At 43.5% G+C, this 20,615-nt stretch overlaps 1 protein-coding gene across 1 annotated transcript; it reads right to left on the bottom strand.

Annotated features, from left to right (window-relative positions):
* Positions 1–5,657: 5,657 nt before the first annotated feature.
* LOC132774554 (tubulin beta-2 chain) lies at positions 5,658–15,409 on the bottom strand. The gene is made up of 4 exons (XM_067467516.1): positions 15,229–15,409; positions 9,782–9,890; positions 9,316–9,426; positions 5,658–6,936 (listed from the first exon to the last, which is right to left on the bottom strand). Exons 1-4 carry the CDS (start codon positions 15,283–15,285, stop codon positions 5,876–5,878), a joined length of 1,338 nt encoding a protein of 445 aa, XP_067323617.1. The 5' UTR covers positions 15,286–15,409; the 3' UTR covers positions 5,658–5,875.
* Between the last annotated feature and the right edge of the window lie 5,206 nt (positions 15,410–20,615).

Raw genomic sequence — 20,615 nt, 5'->3', positions numbered from 1 at the left:
GTTGGTAGAAAACTAAATAAGGCTTTCTTCTTGGGTTTCTCCCACACTTTGAAACTCCCTTGCAAGGAAAACTAAAAAGGCTCTTTCTTTTTTATCCATTGGCTACTTAAGAACTTTCTTTTCTGGCCAGTCTTTGGAAATAATTTTTAAAAAAATGAACATGCCTTTTTTGTGCATTACTGATTGTAAGCTTTGTTTTAAAGAAATATTTTACATGATTTTAGTTCTGCTTTTGGTTGAAAGAAAGGAGAAAAGAAGGCTGAGAAGGGCCATGACAGTCACCTTTAAATATATGAAAGGGTGTCACATTGAAGAGGGGGCACACTCACTTTCTGCTGCTTTGGAGACACAAAGGAATGGATTCAAATTGAAGGGGGAAAGAGTCCAGCTAAACATTAGGAAGAACTTCCTGGTGATAGGAACAGCAGACTTAGGGCCCTTCCACAAAGCCCTATATCCCAGAATATCAAGGCAGGAAATCCCACATTATCTGAGTGTGGACTCAGATATCCCAGTTCAGTCCTTATGAACCATCTAGGTCGTTAAAATCCTCTGGGGAGGCCCTACTCTCGGTCATGCCTTCCTCACAGATGCGTTTGGCGGGGACGAAAGACAGGGCCTTCTCAGTGGTGGCCCTTTGACTGTGGAACACCCTGTCTAAAGATATAAGATCAGCTCCCTCCCTCTTGACTTTTCGAAGAAAGGTGACAACCTGGCTTTTTGAGCAGGCCTTCCCAAATGCTCATAATAAATAATGGAACTACCTGATGACACAATTGAATAATGGCTTGATATGGAGATGCTCTTGATAATGCTTGAAAGCTTGTACGGTTTTATATTTTTATATTGTACTAGCCATCCCCTGCCATGCATTGCTGTGGCCCAGCCGGTGTATATGTGTGTTTGTGTGTGTGGGTGTTGTTTGGCACATGCATTGTAATGTAATTTTTGTTTTTTGGCTTTTTAAGTCTCTTCTGCTGTGTTTTTCAGTGTTTTTATGAGTCACCTCTAGGCTGAGAGGGGCGGTATATAAATATGTTAAATAAATAAATAAATAAATAAATAAATAAATAAATAAATAAATAAATAAATAAATAAATAAATAAGCAAGCAAGCAAGCAAGCAAGCAAGCAAGCAAGCAAGCAGATATTGTGGGATTTTCTGCCTTGATATTCTGGGATATAGGACTGTGTGGAAGGGCCCTCAGATATTCCAGTTCAAAGCAGATTTTGTGGGATTTTCAGCCTTGATATTCTGGGTTATAAGGCTGTGTGGAAGGGCTCTATGCCTCATCAGAGTGTGAAGGAGGTTTTAAAGCAAGGGCTAGGGTTGGGTGAATCTGTTTTCCTGCATGGCAAAATGAGGTTGGATTGGATGGCCCTTGTGATCTATTCCAAACATATGCTGGCGTTGGCAGGTAAAGATTTAAATGCAGTTTGGAGCAGTATGCACTCACAGATGGCCCCATCCTATATGCTGGGCAAGGAATTTGGATCTTCCCATAAGCCCCGCACACCACTTCCAATGGCAATGGATTGTATTGGATCCAAACGTTTCTCTCCTTATGAACCATCTAGGAATTTAAGATCGGCTGGGGAGGCCCTGCTCTCGATCCCACCTTCCTCACAAGCACGCCTGGCATGGATGAGAGACAGAGCCTTCTCAGTGGTGGCCCCTCAGCTGTGGAACTCCCTCTCTAGGGATATTAGATCAGCCCCCTCCCTCTTGACCTTCCGAAAAAGAGTAAAAATGTGGTTTTTTGAACAAGCGTTTGGAAGTGCAGAGGAATAGATAATTATGAAATAGGAAGAATGAACATGGAATGGCTGGACGATGCTGCTGGATAATGATTTTAACAGGATGATATCGGTGATCATATGTATTTAAATTGTTTGTATATGCTTTTTGAATGTTGAGTTAAATGTTTTTACCTGTATTTTTATGAATGTGTGGCACTCAATTTGCTAATTCTGTGAGCTGCCTTGAGTCGCCACAAGGCTGAGAAAGGTGGGCTACAAATACCACAAATAAATAAACAAACAAACAAACAAACAAATAAATAAACAAACAAATAAATAAATATGAATTGCAGGCAAACACTTCTAAAGGATGAAAACTTCCCCACTCTTGCTCTATCCGAGGGCCCTTCCACACAGCCCTATATCCCAACCCTATATCAAGGTAGAAAATACCACATTATTTCAGTGTTGACTCAAATAACCCAGTTCAAAGCAGATATTGTGGGATTTTCTGCCTTGATAATCTGAGATAAAGAGCTGTGTGGAAGGGCTCTTATTCTATATGCATTTGTTGATCTTGAGTGTATATTCATAATGAAAGGGTCTTTGAGAGAAATTTGCAAATACTAAGTAAGGGGCTTTGAATGAAATTAATAGCAAAAGAGAGACATACCCTTTCTGTGTAGAGCACCACGGAAGAAAAAAGATGTGACATATTAAGATACTTTCTTACACAGGATGCTTGTGGTTAACTTCAAATGTTGTTTTTGAAGTGCAGAGGCCACGTGTACAAGAAGGTACTTTCCATCAAAAGGTCAAGAGAGGGGGCTGGAAAGAGGGTACTTTCCATGACAAAAAAATGTTCTTGTTTACTTGAGGTTATATATTTGGTGGTCAAAAGCCAAGGGAGCACGGCAGTCACTTGAAGGATAGCATCTGCACATGCTACCCAGCTGTCCGTCTTCTTCATGAAGAAACTAAAATAAAACCTTGTTTTTTGATCTTTCATTGGGACTGTCTCCTTCCTTCCGTGCTCCCGCGACATGGACCTAAAAAGATCCAATTTAGGGTCTCTAACAATAATCCCTTAGTTCCAGGTGTTTGCAGATACATTGCACAAAGCATTCCATGTGCCAATCTTGAGAAGCATTTTCATCATGAGAGAGCTGGTTGTGAATCTAATTCCAGTTTAAAGATAAGAACCTTATTCTGGCAACCAAGACAATTCTGCTCCATCACTTCCAATGATGAAGAAGATGAATTTTCATTGTAGAGAGGTTAGCGTGAAATATACACGTTTAGATTGAAAGAGCCTTCCCAAATATCTTTATCTATCTATATACATAATAAAAGTGAAAATAAGTGTGTATGTGTGTGTGGCTGGGATGTCCACTTACACAGACAAGCTCCTGCCCCCACAAACAGCTATAGCTCCCAGTACTCAGGAGACACCAAAGGTCCTTCCTCCAATGACGTTATAGGTTACAGTGAGCACCATGAATATGTACAAGAGCCCTGCCAATGTTCTCCACAAATACCATTATTGCCCACCACCTAAGTGAAGGCATTCATAATGGGACAATTTCACCCTAGATTTTATGTGTTTCCTCCACCACAGACATCCCAGTGTTTCTTACTCTCTCCATTGGTGTGGAATTTGCATGACCATACCCACTGCCTCTCCCTTAACCCTTTCCTGTTCTTTTCTATGGCACAGCAAACAGAGGAATTGATCAGCAACGGAAACATACTAGAGAGGTTTGGGGAGAATTTGGCACAGAGCCCCCATGACCAGCAAAAAATACTGGAAGGCTTTGGGGAAAACTCATCTTGATTTGGGGGAGTTATAGTTCACCTACATCCAGAGTACTGTGAACCTAAACACAGATGGATTTGGAGCATACTAGTCACACGTACCTGATATGCTGAAATTTGATTACTGGAGGGGTTTGGGGGGAACTGACCTTCCTTTCTGGGAGTTGTAGTTCACCCACAACCATAGAAATTGTGACCTCCACTGATGATGTATCTGGACCACACAGAATCCCCATGAGTAAGTCAACCTACTGGAGGGGTTTGAGGGCCTGCTCACCATAATGAGAGTTGTAGTTTACCCTACAGTCAGAGAGAACCTTAACCCTACCAATGATGCATCTATAGTAGGCATCGGCAAACTTCGACCCTCCAGGTGTTAGGAATTGTGGGAGTTGAAGTCCAAAACACCTGAAAGGCTGAAGTTTGCCCATGCTTGATCTAGAGCAAACTTGCCCAACATAACAAACTTTACTGATGGAGGTTTTTGGGGTTAACCCGGCATGATGTGAGTTGTAGTTCACCCACAACCTTATGCATTTTGTACAGTTAAAAATGACCTTTTCTAATAACCCAGGCAACGCTGGATACCCAAGCGTGTACTAAATAGAAACCAGTAAATTTGCAAGTGGCAAGTTTATTGACCTTTAAGACCTTTTCTATGAAGATGTTAGTCCACAGTAAGAAATTTATTACTCTTATACTTACTGTAATGTTTTACAGAATGGACATATTTCATATCCACACCCAAGCAAGCACTGGCAGGTATGATCTCATAAAGCCAAAGAAAGAATGCCTAGTAATTATCACCTTGCATTTTCTAAAACTAGACTGCATGCTCTGCAGCTTAAATAAACTCTCCCCTGCCTCACATTGCTGTGGCCCAGTCTGCGTATGTGTTTTGTGTGTGTGTATATGTGTATATATTTGTGTATATCTGTATATATGTGGTTTTGTGCATGTGTTGTAATGTATTTTTATTTTTTTGCTTTTTAGGTCTCTTCCACTGTGTTTTTCAGTGTTTTTATGTGTGATGGTCACTCATTGGCCTGATAGGTGTATTGTATCCAGATCTGGTGTCAATTCATCCAGTGGTTTTTGAGTTATGTTAATCCCACAAACGAACATTACATACAAACATACATACATACATATATAATACACACACACACAATCATCCCTCCCTCCCACAGGACCCCACCCACTTTTCTTCATATTATTAGCATGAATAGTATTTGGTTCCCTGAAGAATGTGATTTTTTTATCTTCCTTTCCCCCACAAAAAATTCTATACAACAAAAATGATATAAATATAAGTGAACTTTCAGCTGGATGAACATGAGAGAAACTCCTTGTTCTACAGCATAAGAGTAACACAGCCCTGGACCAGTAATGCTGTATGATGGATGGGAATGTGTTTTCAATGATGGGGAAGCAGTCAAACTTGACTCTTTAATTACATAAACAGGTTATGTGCATTACCCTTGCAAAACACACCTCCGGACAGCTGTGGAATTTCAAAATGCATACAACAATCTTATGGAGAGTTTATGACTTACCTTTGATTTTTCATGGAAGGGAAGCAGACCCAATGTAGGTTTCCCCCTATGATTATAATAATAATCACCTCCCCCCCCCCTTTCAGTCACATTTAAACTGGGGACTTTACTCTCACTTTGAAGGAAAGGGTGATGATTACGTAATATTATGCCCATTAAGATATATAGTGGAACAAACAAGTTCTTCATGGCAGTAAATGAGAGCAATAGGTTTCTATTCTGAAAACTTTCCTTTTTTGTAGCTCTGCTTCCAAAAACTTGGAAGAATTACATATTTTTCCATAGATAACATGTTGTGTGATTCTGCCTGTAGACACAATACATTTTCAGTCATAATATAAGCAAAAGCCTGCTAACTGCTATTTAGTCAAAACGCCTTTTCATCTGAGACGGTTATTTAAACGGGTGAGGGATGTAATATTCAGAGATTGAAGGGGGTGTCCATTTAGTAGCATGGTATCTATTGTATTCTAAACACAGGATTCTTTCAGTGACTCAACACTTCTATGTAATTTTCCGAGACAAGAAAAGACTCCAGACACCAGTGTGAAACACAAATGCCTTTTATGTTTGAGATCAGACATTTAGACAGAAGACTTTTTCAGAAGTATTTTGAAACTACTGTTACATAAAGGGTGAAGTTACAAAACTGCTGATGGGGCAACAGTGAAAAAGCACCAAGTAAAACTGAAAAAGCATGCACCAGTAGAGTTGAACAGACTGCACCCCCGACACTCGCCTAACTGTACTAAACCAACGTCAATCCTAAGCCTCGTCTTCTTCACCTTCCTCCTCAAATTCACCCTGCTCATCAGCAGTAGCATCTTGATATTGCTGGTATTCGGAGACCAGGTCGTTCATGTTGCTCTCGGCTTCTGTGAACTCCATTTCATCCATGCCCTCACCGGTGTACCAATGCAAGAAGGCCTTACGCCGGAACATGGCTGTGAACTGCTCAGAGATCCTCTTGAAGAGCTCTTGGATGGCTGTGCTGTTGCCGATGAATGTGGCGGACATTTTGAGGCCTCGTGGCGGGATGTCGCATACTGCCGTCTTCACGTTGTTGGGGATCCATTCCACAAAGTAGCTGCTGTTTTTGTTCTGGACGTTGAGCATCTGCTCATCTACTTCCTTCATGGACATCCTGCCTCGGAAGATGGCTGCCACGGTCAGATAGCGTCCATGGCGTGGGTCACAGGCTGCCATCATGTTTTTAGAATCAAACATCTGCTGGGTGAGCTCTGGCACCGTCAAGGCCCGGTACTGCTGGCTGCCGCGGCTGGTCAGAGGAGCAAAGCCTGGCATGAAGAAGTGCAAGCGAGGGAAAGGCACCATGTTGACCGCCAGCTTGCGAAGATCTGCATTGAGTTGTCCAGGGAACCGGAGGCAGGTGGTGACTCCGCTCATGGTGGCCGAGACCAAGTGGTTGAGGTCCCCGTAAGTCGGCGTTGTGAGCTTCAGTGTGCGGAAGCAGATGTCATAGAGGGCCTCATTGTCAATACAGTAGGTTTCATCTGTGTTCTCCACCAGCTGGTGGACGGAGAGGGTGGCATTGTATGGCTCAACCACTGTGTCCGACACCTTGGGTGAGGGCATAACGCTGAAGGTGTTCATGATCCTGTCGGGATACTCCTCCCTGATCTTGCTGATGAGGAGGGTGCCCATCCCAGAGCCTGTGCCACCACCCAGCGAGTGGGTGAGCTGGAAGCCTTGAAGGCAGTCGCAGCTCTCAGACTCCTTCCTGACCACATCCAGCACAGAGTCCACCAATTCGGCACCCTCTGTGTAGTGGCCTTTGGCCCAGTTGTTCCCAGCACCACTTTGGCCTAGAGGGAAAAGCAGGAGCAGGATGAATCAATAGTAGTTTCACTAGTTGACATAACAAAGCAACACAAACTTGAAGCCACCACAAATAGACATAACATGGTGAATATTCCCCAAAAAAGCTGCTTTTTAGTAAAGAGGTTATATACCAAAATGTATTTGTATCAGGGAAAAAGTCTAGCATAGAGCCTGTAAGTGCGAGGCCCCTGTATGTCTGCCTCCACATGTAAACCTGAATATCTTTGCATGTTTAAATTAGCTAAGAAGAGCCAAAGTAAGTTGTATATCCTTGTTTTTATGTCTGTGGTATAATGTCAAAAAGAGAGGGGGCAGGCATCGCCCCAGTGGGGATGCCTACAAATGTGAGTGTTGACATAGTTTATAAATCTGACTATTGATTAAGCCAAATGAAAACAAACTATGCAGCATAAGCATACAAACTATACTAGACAATGCTTACTAAGAAATCTCTGCCTCAAGAAATTGTGCTAAAATAGTAGCTGTGGGCTTTTATATTTATCTATACATATAATAATACACAGAATAACAGTGAAAATATGTATGTATGTGGAGGGGTGTCCACTTCCACAGAGAAGCTCCCACTTCCACAAACAGCTATAGCTCCCTCTATTCAGGAGACACCAATGTCCCTCCCTTCAATGACACTGCAGATTATGGTGAGCGCCATGAACATTTCCAAGCGCTCTGCCGATGTCCTCCACAAACACCATTACTGCCCACCACCCAAGTGAAAGCTTTCATATGGGAACAAGTTCACCCTAGATTTTATGAGTTTCCTCCACCACAGACATTGCAGTGTTTCTGACCAGTGGAATTTGTAATGCCCACCCACTGCCTCTCCCTTAACCCATTCCTATTCTTTTTTATGCCACACATCAAACAGAGGAATTGATCAGCAACTGAACGTACTAGAGAAGTTTGGAGAGAATTCACCATGATTTATAGGAGTTGTAGGTACTGGGATGTATAGTTCACCTGCAATCTAAGAGAACTCTGTGCTCCACCAATGACTGACCTGAAAGTAACTTGGCACACAAAACCCCCATGACCAACAAAACGTATTGGAGGTCTTTGGGGAAAATTCACGTTGATTTGGGGGAGTTGTAGTTCACCTACATCCAGAGAACACTGTGAATCCACACACCAATGGAACTGGAATAAACTTGGCACACATACCTGATATGCTGAAATTTGATTAAGAGAGGGTTTTTTTTGGGGGGGGGGGGACTGAACTTCCTTTCTGGGAATTGTAGTTCACCCACAGACAAATAGTGACCTCCACCGATAATGGACCTGGACCAAACTTGGCACATAGGTGGGAGTTGCAGTTTACCCTACAGCCAGAGAAAACACTGAACTCCACTGATGATGCACCCAGAGCAAACTTGCCCAACGTAACAAACTTTAAGTACTGATGGAGTTTCTTGGGGTTAACCTGTCACAATGTGAGTTGTAGTTCACCCACAACCTTTTGCATTTTGTACAATTAAAATTTGATTTTTTCAAATAATCCGGGCAATGCCAGGTACCCAAGCTAATGTATATATATGTATGTCTATGTATGTGTGTGTGTGTATGTGTGTATGTATGTGTGTGTATATATACATATATACATACACACACACACATATAAATTAGTGGATCCAAAAATTGTATCCCTTCTTTTTGTGATGCTTCTTGCTATGTGAAACAAAACTGGATCATGTGAATTTATCAGCTAACTAATCATCATTAGATAAGCACATTTTTGACACTCCAATGAGTTTTGTTGTGTGCCTCCAAGTCTTTTCTGACCAATGGTGACCCTAAGGTAAATCTATATGGAGGTTTTCTTGGCAGGGCTTTTTTGTCATGCTTGGAGGCGTAAATAGTACAACCTGCCAAGGAATTTAACCCTTGGTTTCTGAAGTCCTAGTCCAATACACAAACCACTGTATCATGCTGGCTTTCACTCTAATAGCTATTATGGTTTTTGCTGTGAAAGTCACAGCTCTCACAATGGCCAATCAGGGTGAAGGGACATGGATAGTGTAGTTTATAAAGTAACTTTCTAAAACTCTGGCTACAGTAAATTCTTTATTCTTCAAGAAGGGATACTTTTCTTCACAACCCACAATTGTGTGCGTGCGTGTATGGGGAACAGTTTGTCCACTGCTACAAGGACAAATGGATATCTGACCTCACATTCAGCTAGCCGTCAGCAAAAATGTTACACCGATGATACTACTGTGGCTATTTTCTTTGTGAAGGCCTCTTCTGTTGCCAAGCTACGGCTGATCAGTTCACTAAGCATTCCAGCCTTGCTTAGACAAGCCATTTCGGAACAGCTACGGCTATGGCTGCCATGCCAAAACACATACCAAAGACAAAGTTGTCTGGCCGAAAGATCTGGCCAAAAGGTCCAGACCTCACCGAGTCCATTGTCCCAGGCTCCAAGTCGACAAGGATGGCACGGGGAACATACTTGTTACCTGCAGGAGAGACACAAAAGCTGGCATCACAGACCTGCTGTCAGCAGATTTTGCTAAAGACAAGGCAGCTCCTCCGCTCTTGGCAACTTCATTACTATTCACTGGAGAGAGGCACCAACTCTCCAGACAGATAAAAGGGGGAGGTGCAGATTTAAAGGGGAGCAGGCTGATGAAACATGGGCTTGAATTTTAAGCAGGCACTAAGGATTTAAAGCCAGCCTTTCAAGGGGCAGCCTTGTCAGCGCTGTTGTCCCACTGTGCCCTCAGTAGGGTGCCTGTAAATATCTCTCGGGCACAGCATTATTATTATTTTTTGCAATCTGTTATCATGGAGGGAAGAGAAGGGGGAGGTTACCAGTTGCTTCATTGTAGTAGACGTTGATCCTCTCCAACTGCAGGTCGCTGTCTCCGTGGTAGCTGCCAGTGGGGTCAATGCCGTGCTCATCGCTGATGACCTCCCAGAACTGGAATGGGATTTTGGAGAGGGTGAGCCATTAGCCAACTGTCCTCAAAATGTCAAGAAGGCCAACCCAGAGCAACTGCTGACACGCCTCATCTAAAAGTATCTTTTAAGAACAATGGAATCACAGCAAAAGATGTTCCTGTTTGAAACAGGCAAAACAACACAGACCTACCATCTCCACCCCCGAAACAGGTCCACCAAACTAACTGGGTATTTTTCCCGACAAGCCACAAAATGACACAATAGACATAGATGTGCGTAGACACACAAAAACATGCATTTTCACATCTTCATTCACAATATTAAAAATTAACCCTTTGATATTAGCACAGGGAGGAAAATGGAAGAAGCTACAAGAAGTCCTCGGTATTATCCCCCCCCCCCCAATAATTTCAAGTCAGTATATAGGAGCAAAAGCAAGAAAGGGGCTTGCGGTACATCAACAACAAGCCTTCAGCATATGCCTTTGTAGACTCCAGTCCTACTGGTCTTGACCTATAAAATCTGGCCCAGTGTACCTGTCCGAACGTATCTCCTTACGTTGTCTAAGCAAGGCTGGAATGCTTAGTGTACCTGTACGAACGTTTCACATAAGAGTTTAAGATCTTCTGGACAGGGCCTGCTCTCGGCCCCACCCTTGTCACAAACATGGTTGGCGGGGACGAGGGACAGGGTTTTCTTGGTGGTGGCCTCCCACCTGTGGAATTCACTCCCCGGGGAAATTAGATCATCTTCATCCCTCCTCTCCTTTAGAAGGAAATTAAGAACATGGATGTGGGGCCAGGCATTTGAGTAATCTTGTAGACTTGACGAGGATAATGTCGACAATAGCTATGGAAACGGATTATGGACAAGCTGAATGGAGTCTTCGATTACAGAACTCGGTGAGACAACGGCCACCAGACTGGCTTTCTTTTCTAGAGGATTTTATTGTATTAACTTAATGTTTTTAATTATTTATAATTACTGATCTTGATGTGTATTTTATTGTGTTTAATTTTAGGCATCATATATGTGCCAGCTGGAAGCCGCCCTGAGCCCCCCCCCCCCAGGGGGTCGAAAAGGGCAGGGTATAAATACCCGAAACAAACAAACAAACAAATAAATAAATTTGTGTCAGGAGTGACTTGAGAAACTGCAAGTCACTTCTGGTGTGAGAGAATTGGCAATCTGCAAGGGCATTGCCCAGAGGATGCCCAGATGTTTTGCCATCCTGTGGGAGGCTTCTCTCATGTTCCCGAATGAGAAACTGGAGCTGTCAGATGGGAGCTCACCCCATCTCAAGGATTTAAACCACTAACCTTTTGGTCAACAGTCCTCCCAGCAGAAGCCTTCAATAATAACTGAGTTGACAGCAGTGTTAGTGTCCATATGACTCTCCATATGTGAGAAAAACTGGTCCTCAGAGCAATTGCCACTCCACCCCCCCCACCCCTGCCATCTTCCACATTGCTTTGGGGTGCATCTACATTGTAGAATTAATGCAGTTTGATACCACATTAATTCCAACGGTCAACTTTTTGGTCAGCAGTTCTGCTGGCACAAGGGTTTAACCCATTGCGCCACTGGGGCCTCCTACTGAATGGGTGATTTCCATTCAGATTCAATGTCTCTCATGAGGTGTGCTGCAGCTCACCAAATAAAACTTGCTCGCATTAAAGACGTTGTAAGATTCTTTGTGTTTTTGGAGGTTTATTCATTTCCTCTGAGCTTTGTCCTTCAAAAAATCAGTCTTATCGTTTTCTTCTTTTTTCATCTTAAGGATGAACAGTGGGAGATGAAAGAAAAGCCCTTTGTAGATGCGGCAAGATGGGGAAGAAAGGCAGCCACAGTTGTCGCCCCATCATTCATGGTCTCCTCGCCCCTTTGCACTTGCTGCACATAACCTGAAACTGCAGGGACTATCAGATTCTTGTTCTACACTTCAATTGTGCATTCCTATATGGCAGACTGGGGATGGACTGGACGGCCCTTGCAGTCTCTTTCAACTCAATGTTTCAGTTATCCAAACTGGAACAGAACTGCCCTTGCTGCTCATGGCAAAGCTCAACTATGGGAAGAGCCTGCCTTTGTCCTCATCAGATTGAGGACCGGGTTGCTTGATTTTCTGGTTCCAAAAAACCTCCAGAAAAAACCCCAACAAGCTTCCAGATGTAGACTAGAACTATAGCTGCCAAATAATACAGTTTGAATTGTATTACATGGTCAGTGTAGAACAATTTAATGCAGACTACCTCAGATGGGTCAACACTGAACATACTATGCAATTTTTTTTATCTCAGGAGTGACTTGAGAAACTGCAAGTCACTTCTGGTGTGAGAGAATTATCAGTCTGTAAGGATGTTGCCCAGGAGACTCCTGAATGTGTTACCATCCTGTGGGAGGCTTCTCTTATGTCTCTTATGCCTCCACTGGCCACACTTACCCCTGATGGGAACACCAAATCCCGCATTAGCAACCCATGGGAAGCTGGAGCTGACAGATGGGAGCTCACCCCACTCCCCAGATTAAAACCGCTGATCTTTTGGTCAGCAGTTCTGCTGACACAAAGGTTTAAGCCATTGCACCACTGGGGGGTCCTCACCACACAATTCAACCTGCATTATTTGGTAGAGTAGATCCAGACTGTCATTTTGGGCAGCAGGATCATCTCCTATTTTCCCTAGCATTTAGGCTGCTGCCGTGCAATAATTATATGGATCATTTAGAAATGAAAACCCACCCCGGCTGCTTGCTTTTAGGCAAAACTTATACCCTGCCTGCTTTCTAAAGCCAGTGCAATGTCTCTTTCTTCACTGGCCACACCTACTCCTGATGGGAACACCAAATCCCGCATTAGCAACCCAATCCTCCATCCACCCTCTGGCTTAAAATACTAGGATGGCAAACGACTGACTGTACAGAAAGCTGCTTGTAACCATTCTAGGCAAGTAGCCACTTCCACCTTTCAACTGGATATTAAAAAATCATTAGAAAAACAAAAAAACAACACATTATGTTCAAGGGATACAACCACATCCATAGATATGAGAAAGGATGTTCCAATGAAAATGGTACAGAATTGCCAGCCCAATCTTAGGATGGAAGGAGATATGGGAGGAAGAAGGTGTGGTCGAGCCATCCCCAATCCTCCCAATAAAATCCCAGATTTTCCTTCCAACACCCCCTTGTTTTTCCCACAAAAGACCCTGCTTGCTGGGTGCTGTTTCAGAGAGCTGCAATGCGAAAGGAAACACTCCCACCATAATTTTTGCGGAGGGAAATCCCCCTCCCCATTTCAGAGCGCCCCAGTTCTGCTCCCTTTTTGCTTCTGCCATGCAAAAAAGGAGAATTTGTACAGCTTGTAGTGTCCTGTACCACTTCAGAGAGGAAATACCCAAGGGTGGATCGACACTGCCATAGAATCCAGTTCGAACTGCATGATATGTCCAGTGTTGACCCATAGGATGCAGTTCGATCTGCATTCTATGGCAACATTGATCCAGCGGATTATTATGGTGATGGGGCAATAGGGGTGTGACATGCGACAATTGCTCCCCTGCCTCCTCCCCTCTTTTCCCTTTCCACAAAAGGATGAGTAACAAAGGAGCAGGTTTCCAGCCAGGGATGCTGTTAGCTTTCCAACAATGCCTTTATCTATATATCGATAGATATAAAACACAATTGATTGCAAGACACACACTGATTTCAGCATTATATGTGTGTGTGTGTAATTCTAAGGTTATTTGCTTTGAACTGGATTATATGCGTCTACACTGTCATACATATCTGAGATAAGAAGATAATCTGGTACCAGATCCTGAGATACATAAATACATATACATTTATATATAATTCTAAGGTTATTTATGATGAACTGGATTATAGGTGTCTACACTGCCATTTAATCTGGAGTGAGAAGATAATCTGGCACTGAATCCTGTGATCTCTCTCTCTCTCTCTCTCTCTCTCTATATATATATATATATATATCTGTGATTCTAAGGTTATTTGCTTTGAACTGGATTATATGTGTCTACACTGTCATACAATCTGAGATAAGAAGATAATCTGGCACCAGATCCTGGGATACATAAATATATATACATTTATATATAATTCTAAGGTTATTTATGATGAATTAGATTATAGGTGTCTACACTGCCATATAATCTGGAGTAAGATGATAATCTGGCACCGAATCCTGGGATCTCTCTCTCTCTCTCTCTCTCTCTATATATATATATATATATATATATATCTGTGATTCTAAGGTTATTTGCTTTGAACTGGATTATATGAGTCTACACCGTCATATAATCCGGGTTAAAAAGATAATCTAGCACTGGATCCTGGGACCTCTCTCTTTTTCTCTCTATATATCTGTGATTCTAAGATTATTTGCTTTGAACTGGATTATAGGAGTCTACACTGCCATATAATCTGGAGTAAGAAAATAATCTGGCACCGAATACTAGGATCTCTCTCTCTCTCCGTCTATATGTGTGTGTGTGTGATTATAAGGTTATTTGCTTTGAACTCGATTATATGAGTCTACGCTGTCATATAATCCGGGGTAAGAAGATAATCTGGCACCAGATCCTGGAATCTCTCTCTCTCTCTCTATATATATATATATCTGTGATTCTAATGTTATTGGCTTTGAACTGGATTATATGAGTCTACACTGTCATATAATCTGGGTTAAAAAGATAATCTAGCACTGGATCCTGGGACCTCGCTCTTTTTCTCTCTATATATCTGTGATTCTAAGGTTATTTGCTTTGAACTGGATTATAGGAGTCTACACTGCCATATAAACTGGAGTAAGAAGATAATCTGGCACCGAATCCTGGGATCTCTCTCTCTCCCCCCTCTATATATCTGTTATATATATATATATATATACACACACACATATCTATCCATCCATCCATCCCAGAATCTGGTGTGACATTATCTTCTTATCCCAGATTATATGCCAGTGTAGACTCCTATAATCCAGTTCAAAGCAAATAAACTTAGAATATGATTCTATCTGCCATATAATCTGGGATAGGAAGATAACCTGGGACCACCTCCTGGAATAGAGGGCAGTGTAGATCCAGCCTTATGTCGGGGGAATAATGCGTCCCAGAATCGAAGAAACAGAGAGGACCTTTCTCCTTCTACAATGGGAGATGAAAGAAATGGGCTCAGATAGATTGGGGTATCTTGACAGTTTGAGCTTTCTGTTGAGGGAGGGGAAGGTGCACACCCCTGATGCCGACCCATCATCCACCGCCTCCGAGACCTGGAACAATAGGGACCCCGCCCTCTTTCCTTCCTTCCTTTCCTCCCTCTCCTCTCCTTGCACTCACCTTGGCTCCGATCTGGTTGCCGCACTGCCCGGCTTGGATGTGGACGATCTCACGCATGGCGACGGCTTCCCTTCCTTCTGCGAGTAGTAGACCCTTCTGCCTCCTTGCTAGCTGCTGCTGCTGCCGCCCTCCAGCTCCTCCTGGCCCCGGACACTGGCAACAAGAGAGCGCACCCGGCGGCAGGCGCTTCCCTTTATATAGGACGGGGCGTGGCCAGGAAGTGTAGTCACGCCCATTCACCCAAACCACGCCCCTCCCCGCCTTGGGTGATGTAATGCAGAGAGAGAGGGGCGAGAAATTGGGCGGGGTTTGCGGCTTGGCCCCGCCTCCCTTACACACCCAGCAAAGAGATTGAATAGGGCGCGGTTGATGAAGGTCTGACCCTATTAACAAATAACATGTGCCCCCATTATTATGAGTGTTATTTCACTTCACCTTTGAATAATCATAGAATCCTAGAGTTGGAAGAGACCTCATGGGCCATCCAGTCCAACCCCCTGCCAAGAAGCAGGAATATTGCATTCAAATCACCCCTGACAGATGGCCATCCAGCCTCTGTTGAAAAGCTTCCAAATAAGGAGCCTTCACCACACTCCGGGGCAGAGAGTTCCACTGCTGAACGGCTCTCACAGTCAGGAAGTTCTTCCTCGTGTTCAGATGGAATCTCCTCTCTTGTAGTTTGAAGCCATTGTTCCTTGTCCTAGTCTCCAAGGAAGCAGAAACAAGCTTGCTCCCTCCTCCCTGTGGCTATCATATCTCCTCTCAGCCTTCTCTTCTTCAGGCTAAACATGCCCAGCTCTTTAAGCCGTTCCTCATAATAATAGAAGAATGGGAAAACTCTTCATTCTAGTCTCCAAGGAAGCAGAAAACAAGCTTGCTCCCTCTTCCCTGTGGCTTCCTCTCACATATTTATACTTGGCTATCATATCTCCTCTCAGCCTTCTCTTCTTCAGGCTAAACATGGCCAGCTCCTTAAGCCGCTCCTCATAATAATAGAAGAATGGGAAAACTCTTCATTCTAGTCTCCAAGGAAGCAGAAAACAAGCTTGCTCCCTCCTCCCTGTGGCTTCCTCTCACATATTTATACTTGGCTATCATATCTCCTCTCAGCCTTCTCTTCTTCAGGCTAAACATGCCCAGCTCTTTAAGCCGCTCCTCATAATAATAGAAGAATGGGAAAACTCTTCATTCTAGTCTCCAAGGAAGCAGAAAACAAGCTTGCTCCCTCTTCCCTGTGGCTTCCTCTCACATATTTATACTTGGCTATCATATCTCCTCTCAGCCTTCTCTTCTTCAGGCTAAACATGCCCAGCTCTTTAAGCCGCTCCTCATAATAATAGAAGAATGGGAAAACTCTTCATTCTAGTCTCCAAGGAAGCAGAAAACAAGCTTGCTCCCTCCTCCCTGTGGCTTCCTCTCACATATTTATACTTGGCTATCATATCTCCTCTCAGCCTTCTCTTCTTCAGGCTAAACATGCCCAGCTCTTTAAGCCGTTCCTCATAATAATAGAAGAATGGGAAAACTCTTCATTCTAGTCTCCAAGGAAGCAGAAAACAAGCTTGCTCCCTCCTCCCTGTGGCTTCCTCTCACATATTTATACTTGGCTATCATATCTCCTCTCAGCCTTCTCTTCTTCAGGCTAAACATGCCCAGCTCTTTAAGCCGCTCCTCATAATAATAGAAGAATGGGAAAACTCTTCATTCTAGTCTCCAAGGAAGCAGAAAACAAGCTTGCTCCCTCCTCCCTGTGGCTTCCTCTCACATATTTATACTTGGCTATCATATCTCCTCTCAGCCTTCTCTTCTTCAGGCTAAACATGCCCAGCTCTTTAAGCCGCTCCTCATAATAATAGAAGAATGGGAAAACTCTTCATTCTAGTCTCCAAGGAAGCAGAAAACAAGCTTGCTCCCTCCTCCCTGTGGCTTCCTCTCACATATTTATACTTGGCTATCATATCTCCTCTCAGCCTTCTCTTCTTCAGGCTAAACATGCCCAGCTCTTTAAGCCGTTCCTCATAATAATAGAAGAATGGGAAAACTCTTCATTCTAGTCTCCAAGGAAGCAGAAAACAAGCTTGCTCCCTCCTCCCTGTGGCTTCCTCTCACATATTTATACTTGGCTATCATATCTCCTCTCAGCCTTCTCTTCTTCAGGCTAAACATGCCCAGCTCTTTAAGCCGCTCCTCATAATAATAGAAGAATGGGAAAACTCTTCATTCTAGTCTCCAAGGAAGCAGAAAACAAGCTTGCTCCCTCCTCCCTGTGGCTTCCTCTCACATATTTATACTTGGCTATCATATCTCCTCTCAGCCTTCTCTTCTTCAGGCTAAACATGCCCAGCTCTTTAAGCCGCTCCTCATAATAATAGAAGAATGGGAAAACTCTTCATTCTAGTCTCCAAGGAAGCAGAAAACAAGCTTGCTCCCTCTTCCCTGTGGCTTCCTCTCACATATTTATACTTGGCTATCATATCTCCTCTCAGCCTTCTCTTCTTCAGGCTAAACATGGCCAGCTCCTTAAGCCGCTCCTCATAATAATAGAAGAATGGGAAAACTCTTCATTCTAGTCTCCAAGGAAGCAGAAAACAAGCTTGCTCCCTCCTCCCTGTGGCTTCCTCTCACATATTTATACTTGGCTATCATATCTCCTCTCAGCCTTCTCTTCTTCAGGCTAAACATGCCCAGCTCTTTAAGCCGTTCCTCATAATAATAGAAGAATGGGAAAACTCTTCATTCTAGTCTCCAAGGAAGCAGAAAACAAGCTTGCTCCCTCTTCCCTGTGGCTTCCTCTCACATATTTATACTTGGCTATCATATCTCCTCTCAGCCTTCTCTTCTTCAGGCTAAACATGCCCAGCTCTTTAAGCCGCTCCTCATAATAATAGAAGAATGGGAAAACTCTTCATTCTAGTCTCCAAGGAAGCAGAAAACAAGCTTGCTCCCTCCTCCCTGTGGCTTCCTCTCACATATTTATACTTGGCTATCATATCTCCTCTCAGCCTTCTCTTCTTCAGGCTAAACATGCCCAGCTCTTTAAGCCGTTCCTCATAATAATAGAAGAATGGGAAAACTCTTCATTCTAGTCTCCAAGGAAGCAGAAAACAAGCTTGCTCCCTCCTCCCTGTGGCTTCCTCTCACATATTTATACTTGGCTATCATATCTCCTCTCAGCCTTCTCTTCTTCAGGCTAAACATGCCCAGCTCTTTAAGCCGCTCCTCATAATAATAGAAGAATGGGAAAACTCTTCATTCTAGTCTCCAAGGAAGCAGAAAACAAGCTTGCTCCCTCTTCCCTGTGGCTTCCTCTCACATATTTATACTTGGCTATCATATCTCCTCTCAGCCTTCTCTTCTTCAGGCTAAACATGGCCAGCTCCTTAAGCCGCTCCTCATAATAATAGAAGAATGGGAAAACTCTTCATTCTAGTCTCCAAGGAAGCAGAAAACAAGCTTGCTCCCTCCTCCCTGTGGCTTCCTCTCACATATTTATACTTGGCTATCATATCTCCTCTCAGCCTTCTCTTCTTCAGGCTAAACATGCCCAGCTCTTTAAGCCGTTCCTCATAATAATAGAAGAATGGGAAAACTCTTCATTCTAGTCTCCAAGGAAGCAGAAAACAAGCTTGCTCCCTCTTCCCTGTGGCTTCCTCTCACATATTTATACTTGGCTATCATATCTCCTCTCAGCCTTCTCTTCTTCAGGCTAAACATGGCCAGCTCCTTAAGCCGCTCCTCATAATAATAGAAGAATGGGAAAACTCTTCATTCTAGTCTCCAAGGAAGCAGAAAACAAGCTTGCTCCCTCCTCCCTGTGGCTTCCTCTCACATATTTATACTTGGCTATCATATCTCCTCTCAGCCTTCTCTTCTTCAGGCTAAACATGCCCAGCTCTTTAAGCCGCTCCTCATAATAATAGAAGAATGGGAAAACTCTTCATTCTAGTCTCCAAGGAAGCAGAAAACAAGCTTGCTCCCTCCTCCCTGTGGCTTCCTCTCACATATTTATACTTGACTATCATATCTCCTCTCAGCCTTCTCTTCTTCAGGCTAAACATGCCCAGCTCCTTAAGCCGCTCCTCATAATAATAGAAGAATGGGAAAACTCTTCATTCTAGTCTCCAAGGAAGCAGAAAACAAGCTTGCTCCCTCCTCCCTGTGGCTTCCTCTCACATATTTATACATAGCTATCATATCTCCTCTCAGCCTTCTCTTCTTCAGGCTAAACATGCCCAGCTCTTTAAGCCGCTCCTCATAATAATAGAAGAATGGGAAAACTCTTCATTCTAGTCTCCAAGGAAGCAGAAAACAAGCTTGCTCCCTCCTCCCTGTGGCTTCCTCTCACATATTTATACTTGGCTATCATATCTCCTCTCAGCCTTCTCTTCTTCAGGCTAAACATGCCCAGCTCTTTAAGCCGCTCCTCATAATAATAGAAGAATGGGAAAACTCTTCATTCTAGTCTCCAAGGAAGCAGAAAACAAGCTTGCTCCCTCCTCCCTGTGGCTTCCTCTCACATATTTATACTTGGCTATCATATCTCCTCTCAGCCTTCTCTTCTTCAGGCTAAACATGCCCAGCTCCTTAAGCCGCTCCTCATAATAATAATAATAATGGGGAAACTCTTCATTCTAGTCTCCAAGGAAGCAGAAAACAAGCTTGCTCCCTCCTCCCTGTGGCTTCCTCTCACATATTTATACATAGCTATCATATCTCCTCTCAGCCTTCTCTTCTTCAGGCTAAACATGCCCAGCTCCTTAAGCCGCTCCTCATAATAATAGAAGAATGGGAAAACTCTTCATTCTAGTCTCCAAGGAAGCAGAAAACAAGCTTGCTCCCTCCTCCCTGTGGCTTCCTCTCACATATTTATACATGGCTATCATATCTCCTCTCAGCCTTCTCTTCTTCAGGCTAAACATGCCCAGCTCCTTAAGCCGCTCCTCATAATAATAATAATAATGGGGAAACTCTTCATTCTAATGCTGTTCTGCTTGGGGGGCATTTCTTTCTCTTCCCATGTAATTCCCACAATTGGCGTGGGAGCAAAGGAGGCCTCAGGCAGCCTGAAAAGTGGGGACTACCTTTGGGCAGGAATGTGCCATCTTTCCAAGGGAATTTAAGCTGAAGCAAATGCCTCACTCTTGTGTCCCTTTATTGCACTCAATTCCACTATGAACGCGAGCTGAGCTCTTGTTGGGTTGTTGGAGGTTTTTCGGGCTGTATAGCCATATCCTAGAAGCATTCTCTCCTGACGTTTCGTCTGCATCTGTGGCAAGCATTCCAGAGGTTGTGAGGTTTGTTGGAAACTAGGAAAACTGGGTTTCTAGATCTGTGGAAGATGGTTGACTGAATCTCTGCCTTTAGAATGCGGAGTTCCTCTTTCTCTC

The sequence above is a fragment of the Anolis sagrei genome, chromosome 4, assembly GCF_037176765.1.
Source record: "Anolis sagrei isolate rAnoSag1 chromosome 4, rAnoSag1.mat, whole genome shotgun sequence".
Taxonomy (NCBI): Eukaryota; Metazoa; Chordata; class Lepidosauria; order Squamata; family Dactyloidae; genus Anolis; species Anolis sagrei.
Note: the sequence above shows the minus strand (reverse complement) of the source record. Positions and strands in the feature narration are given on the sequence as shown.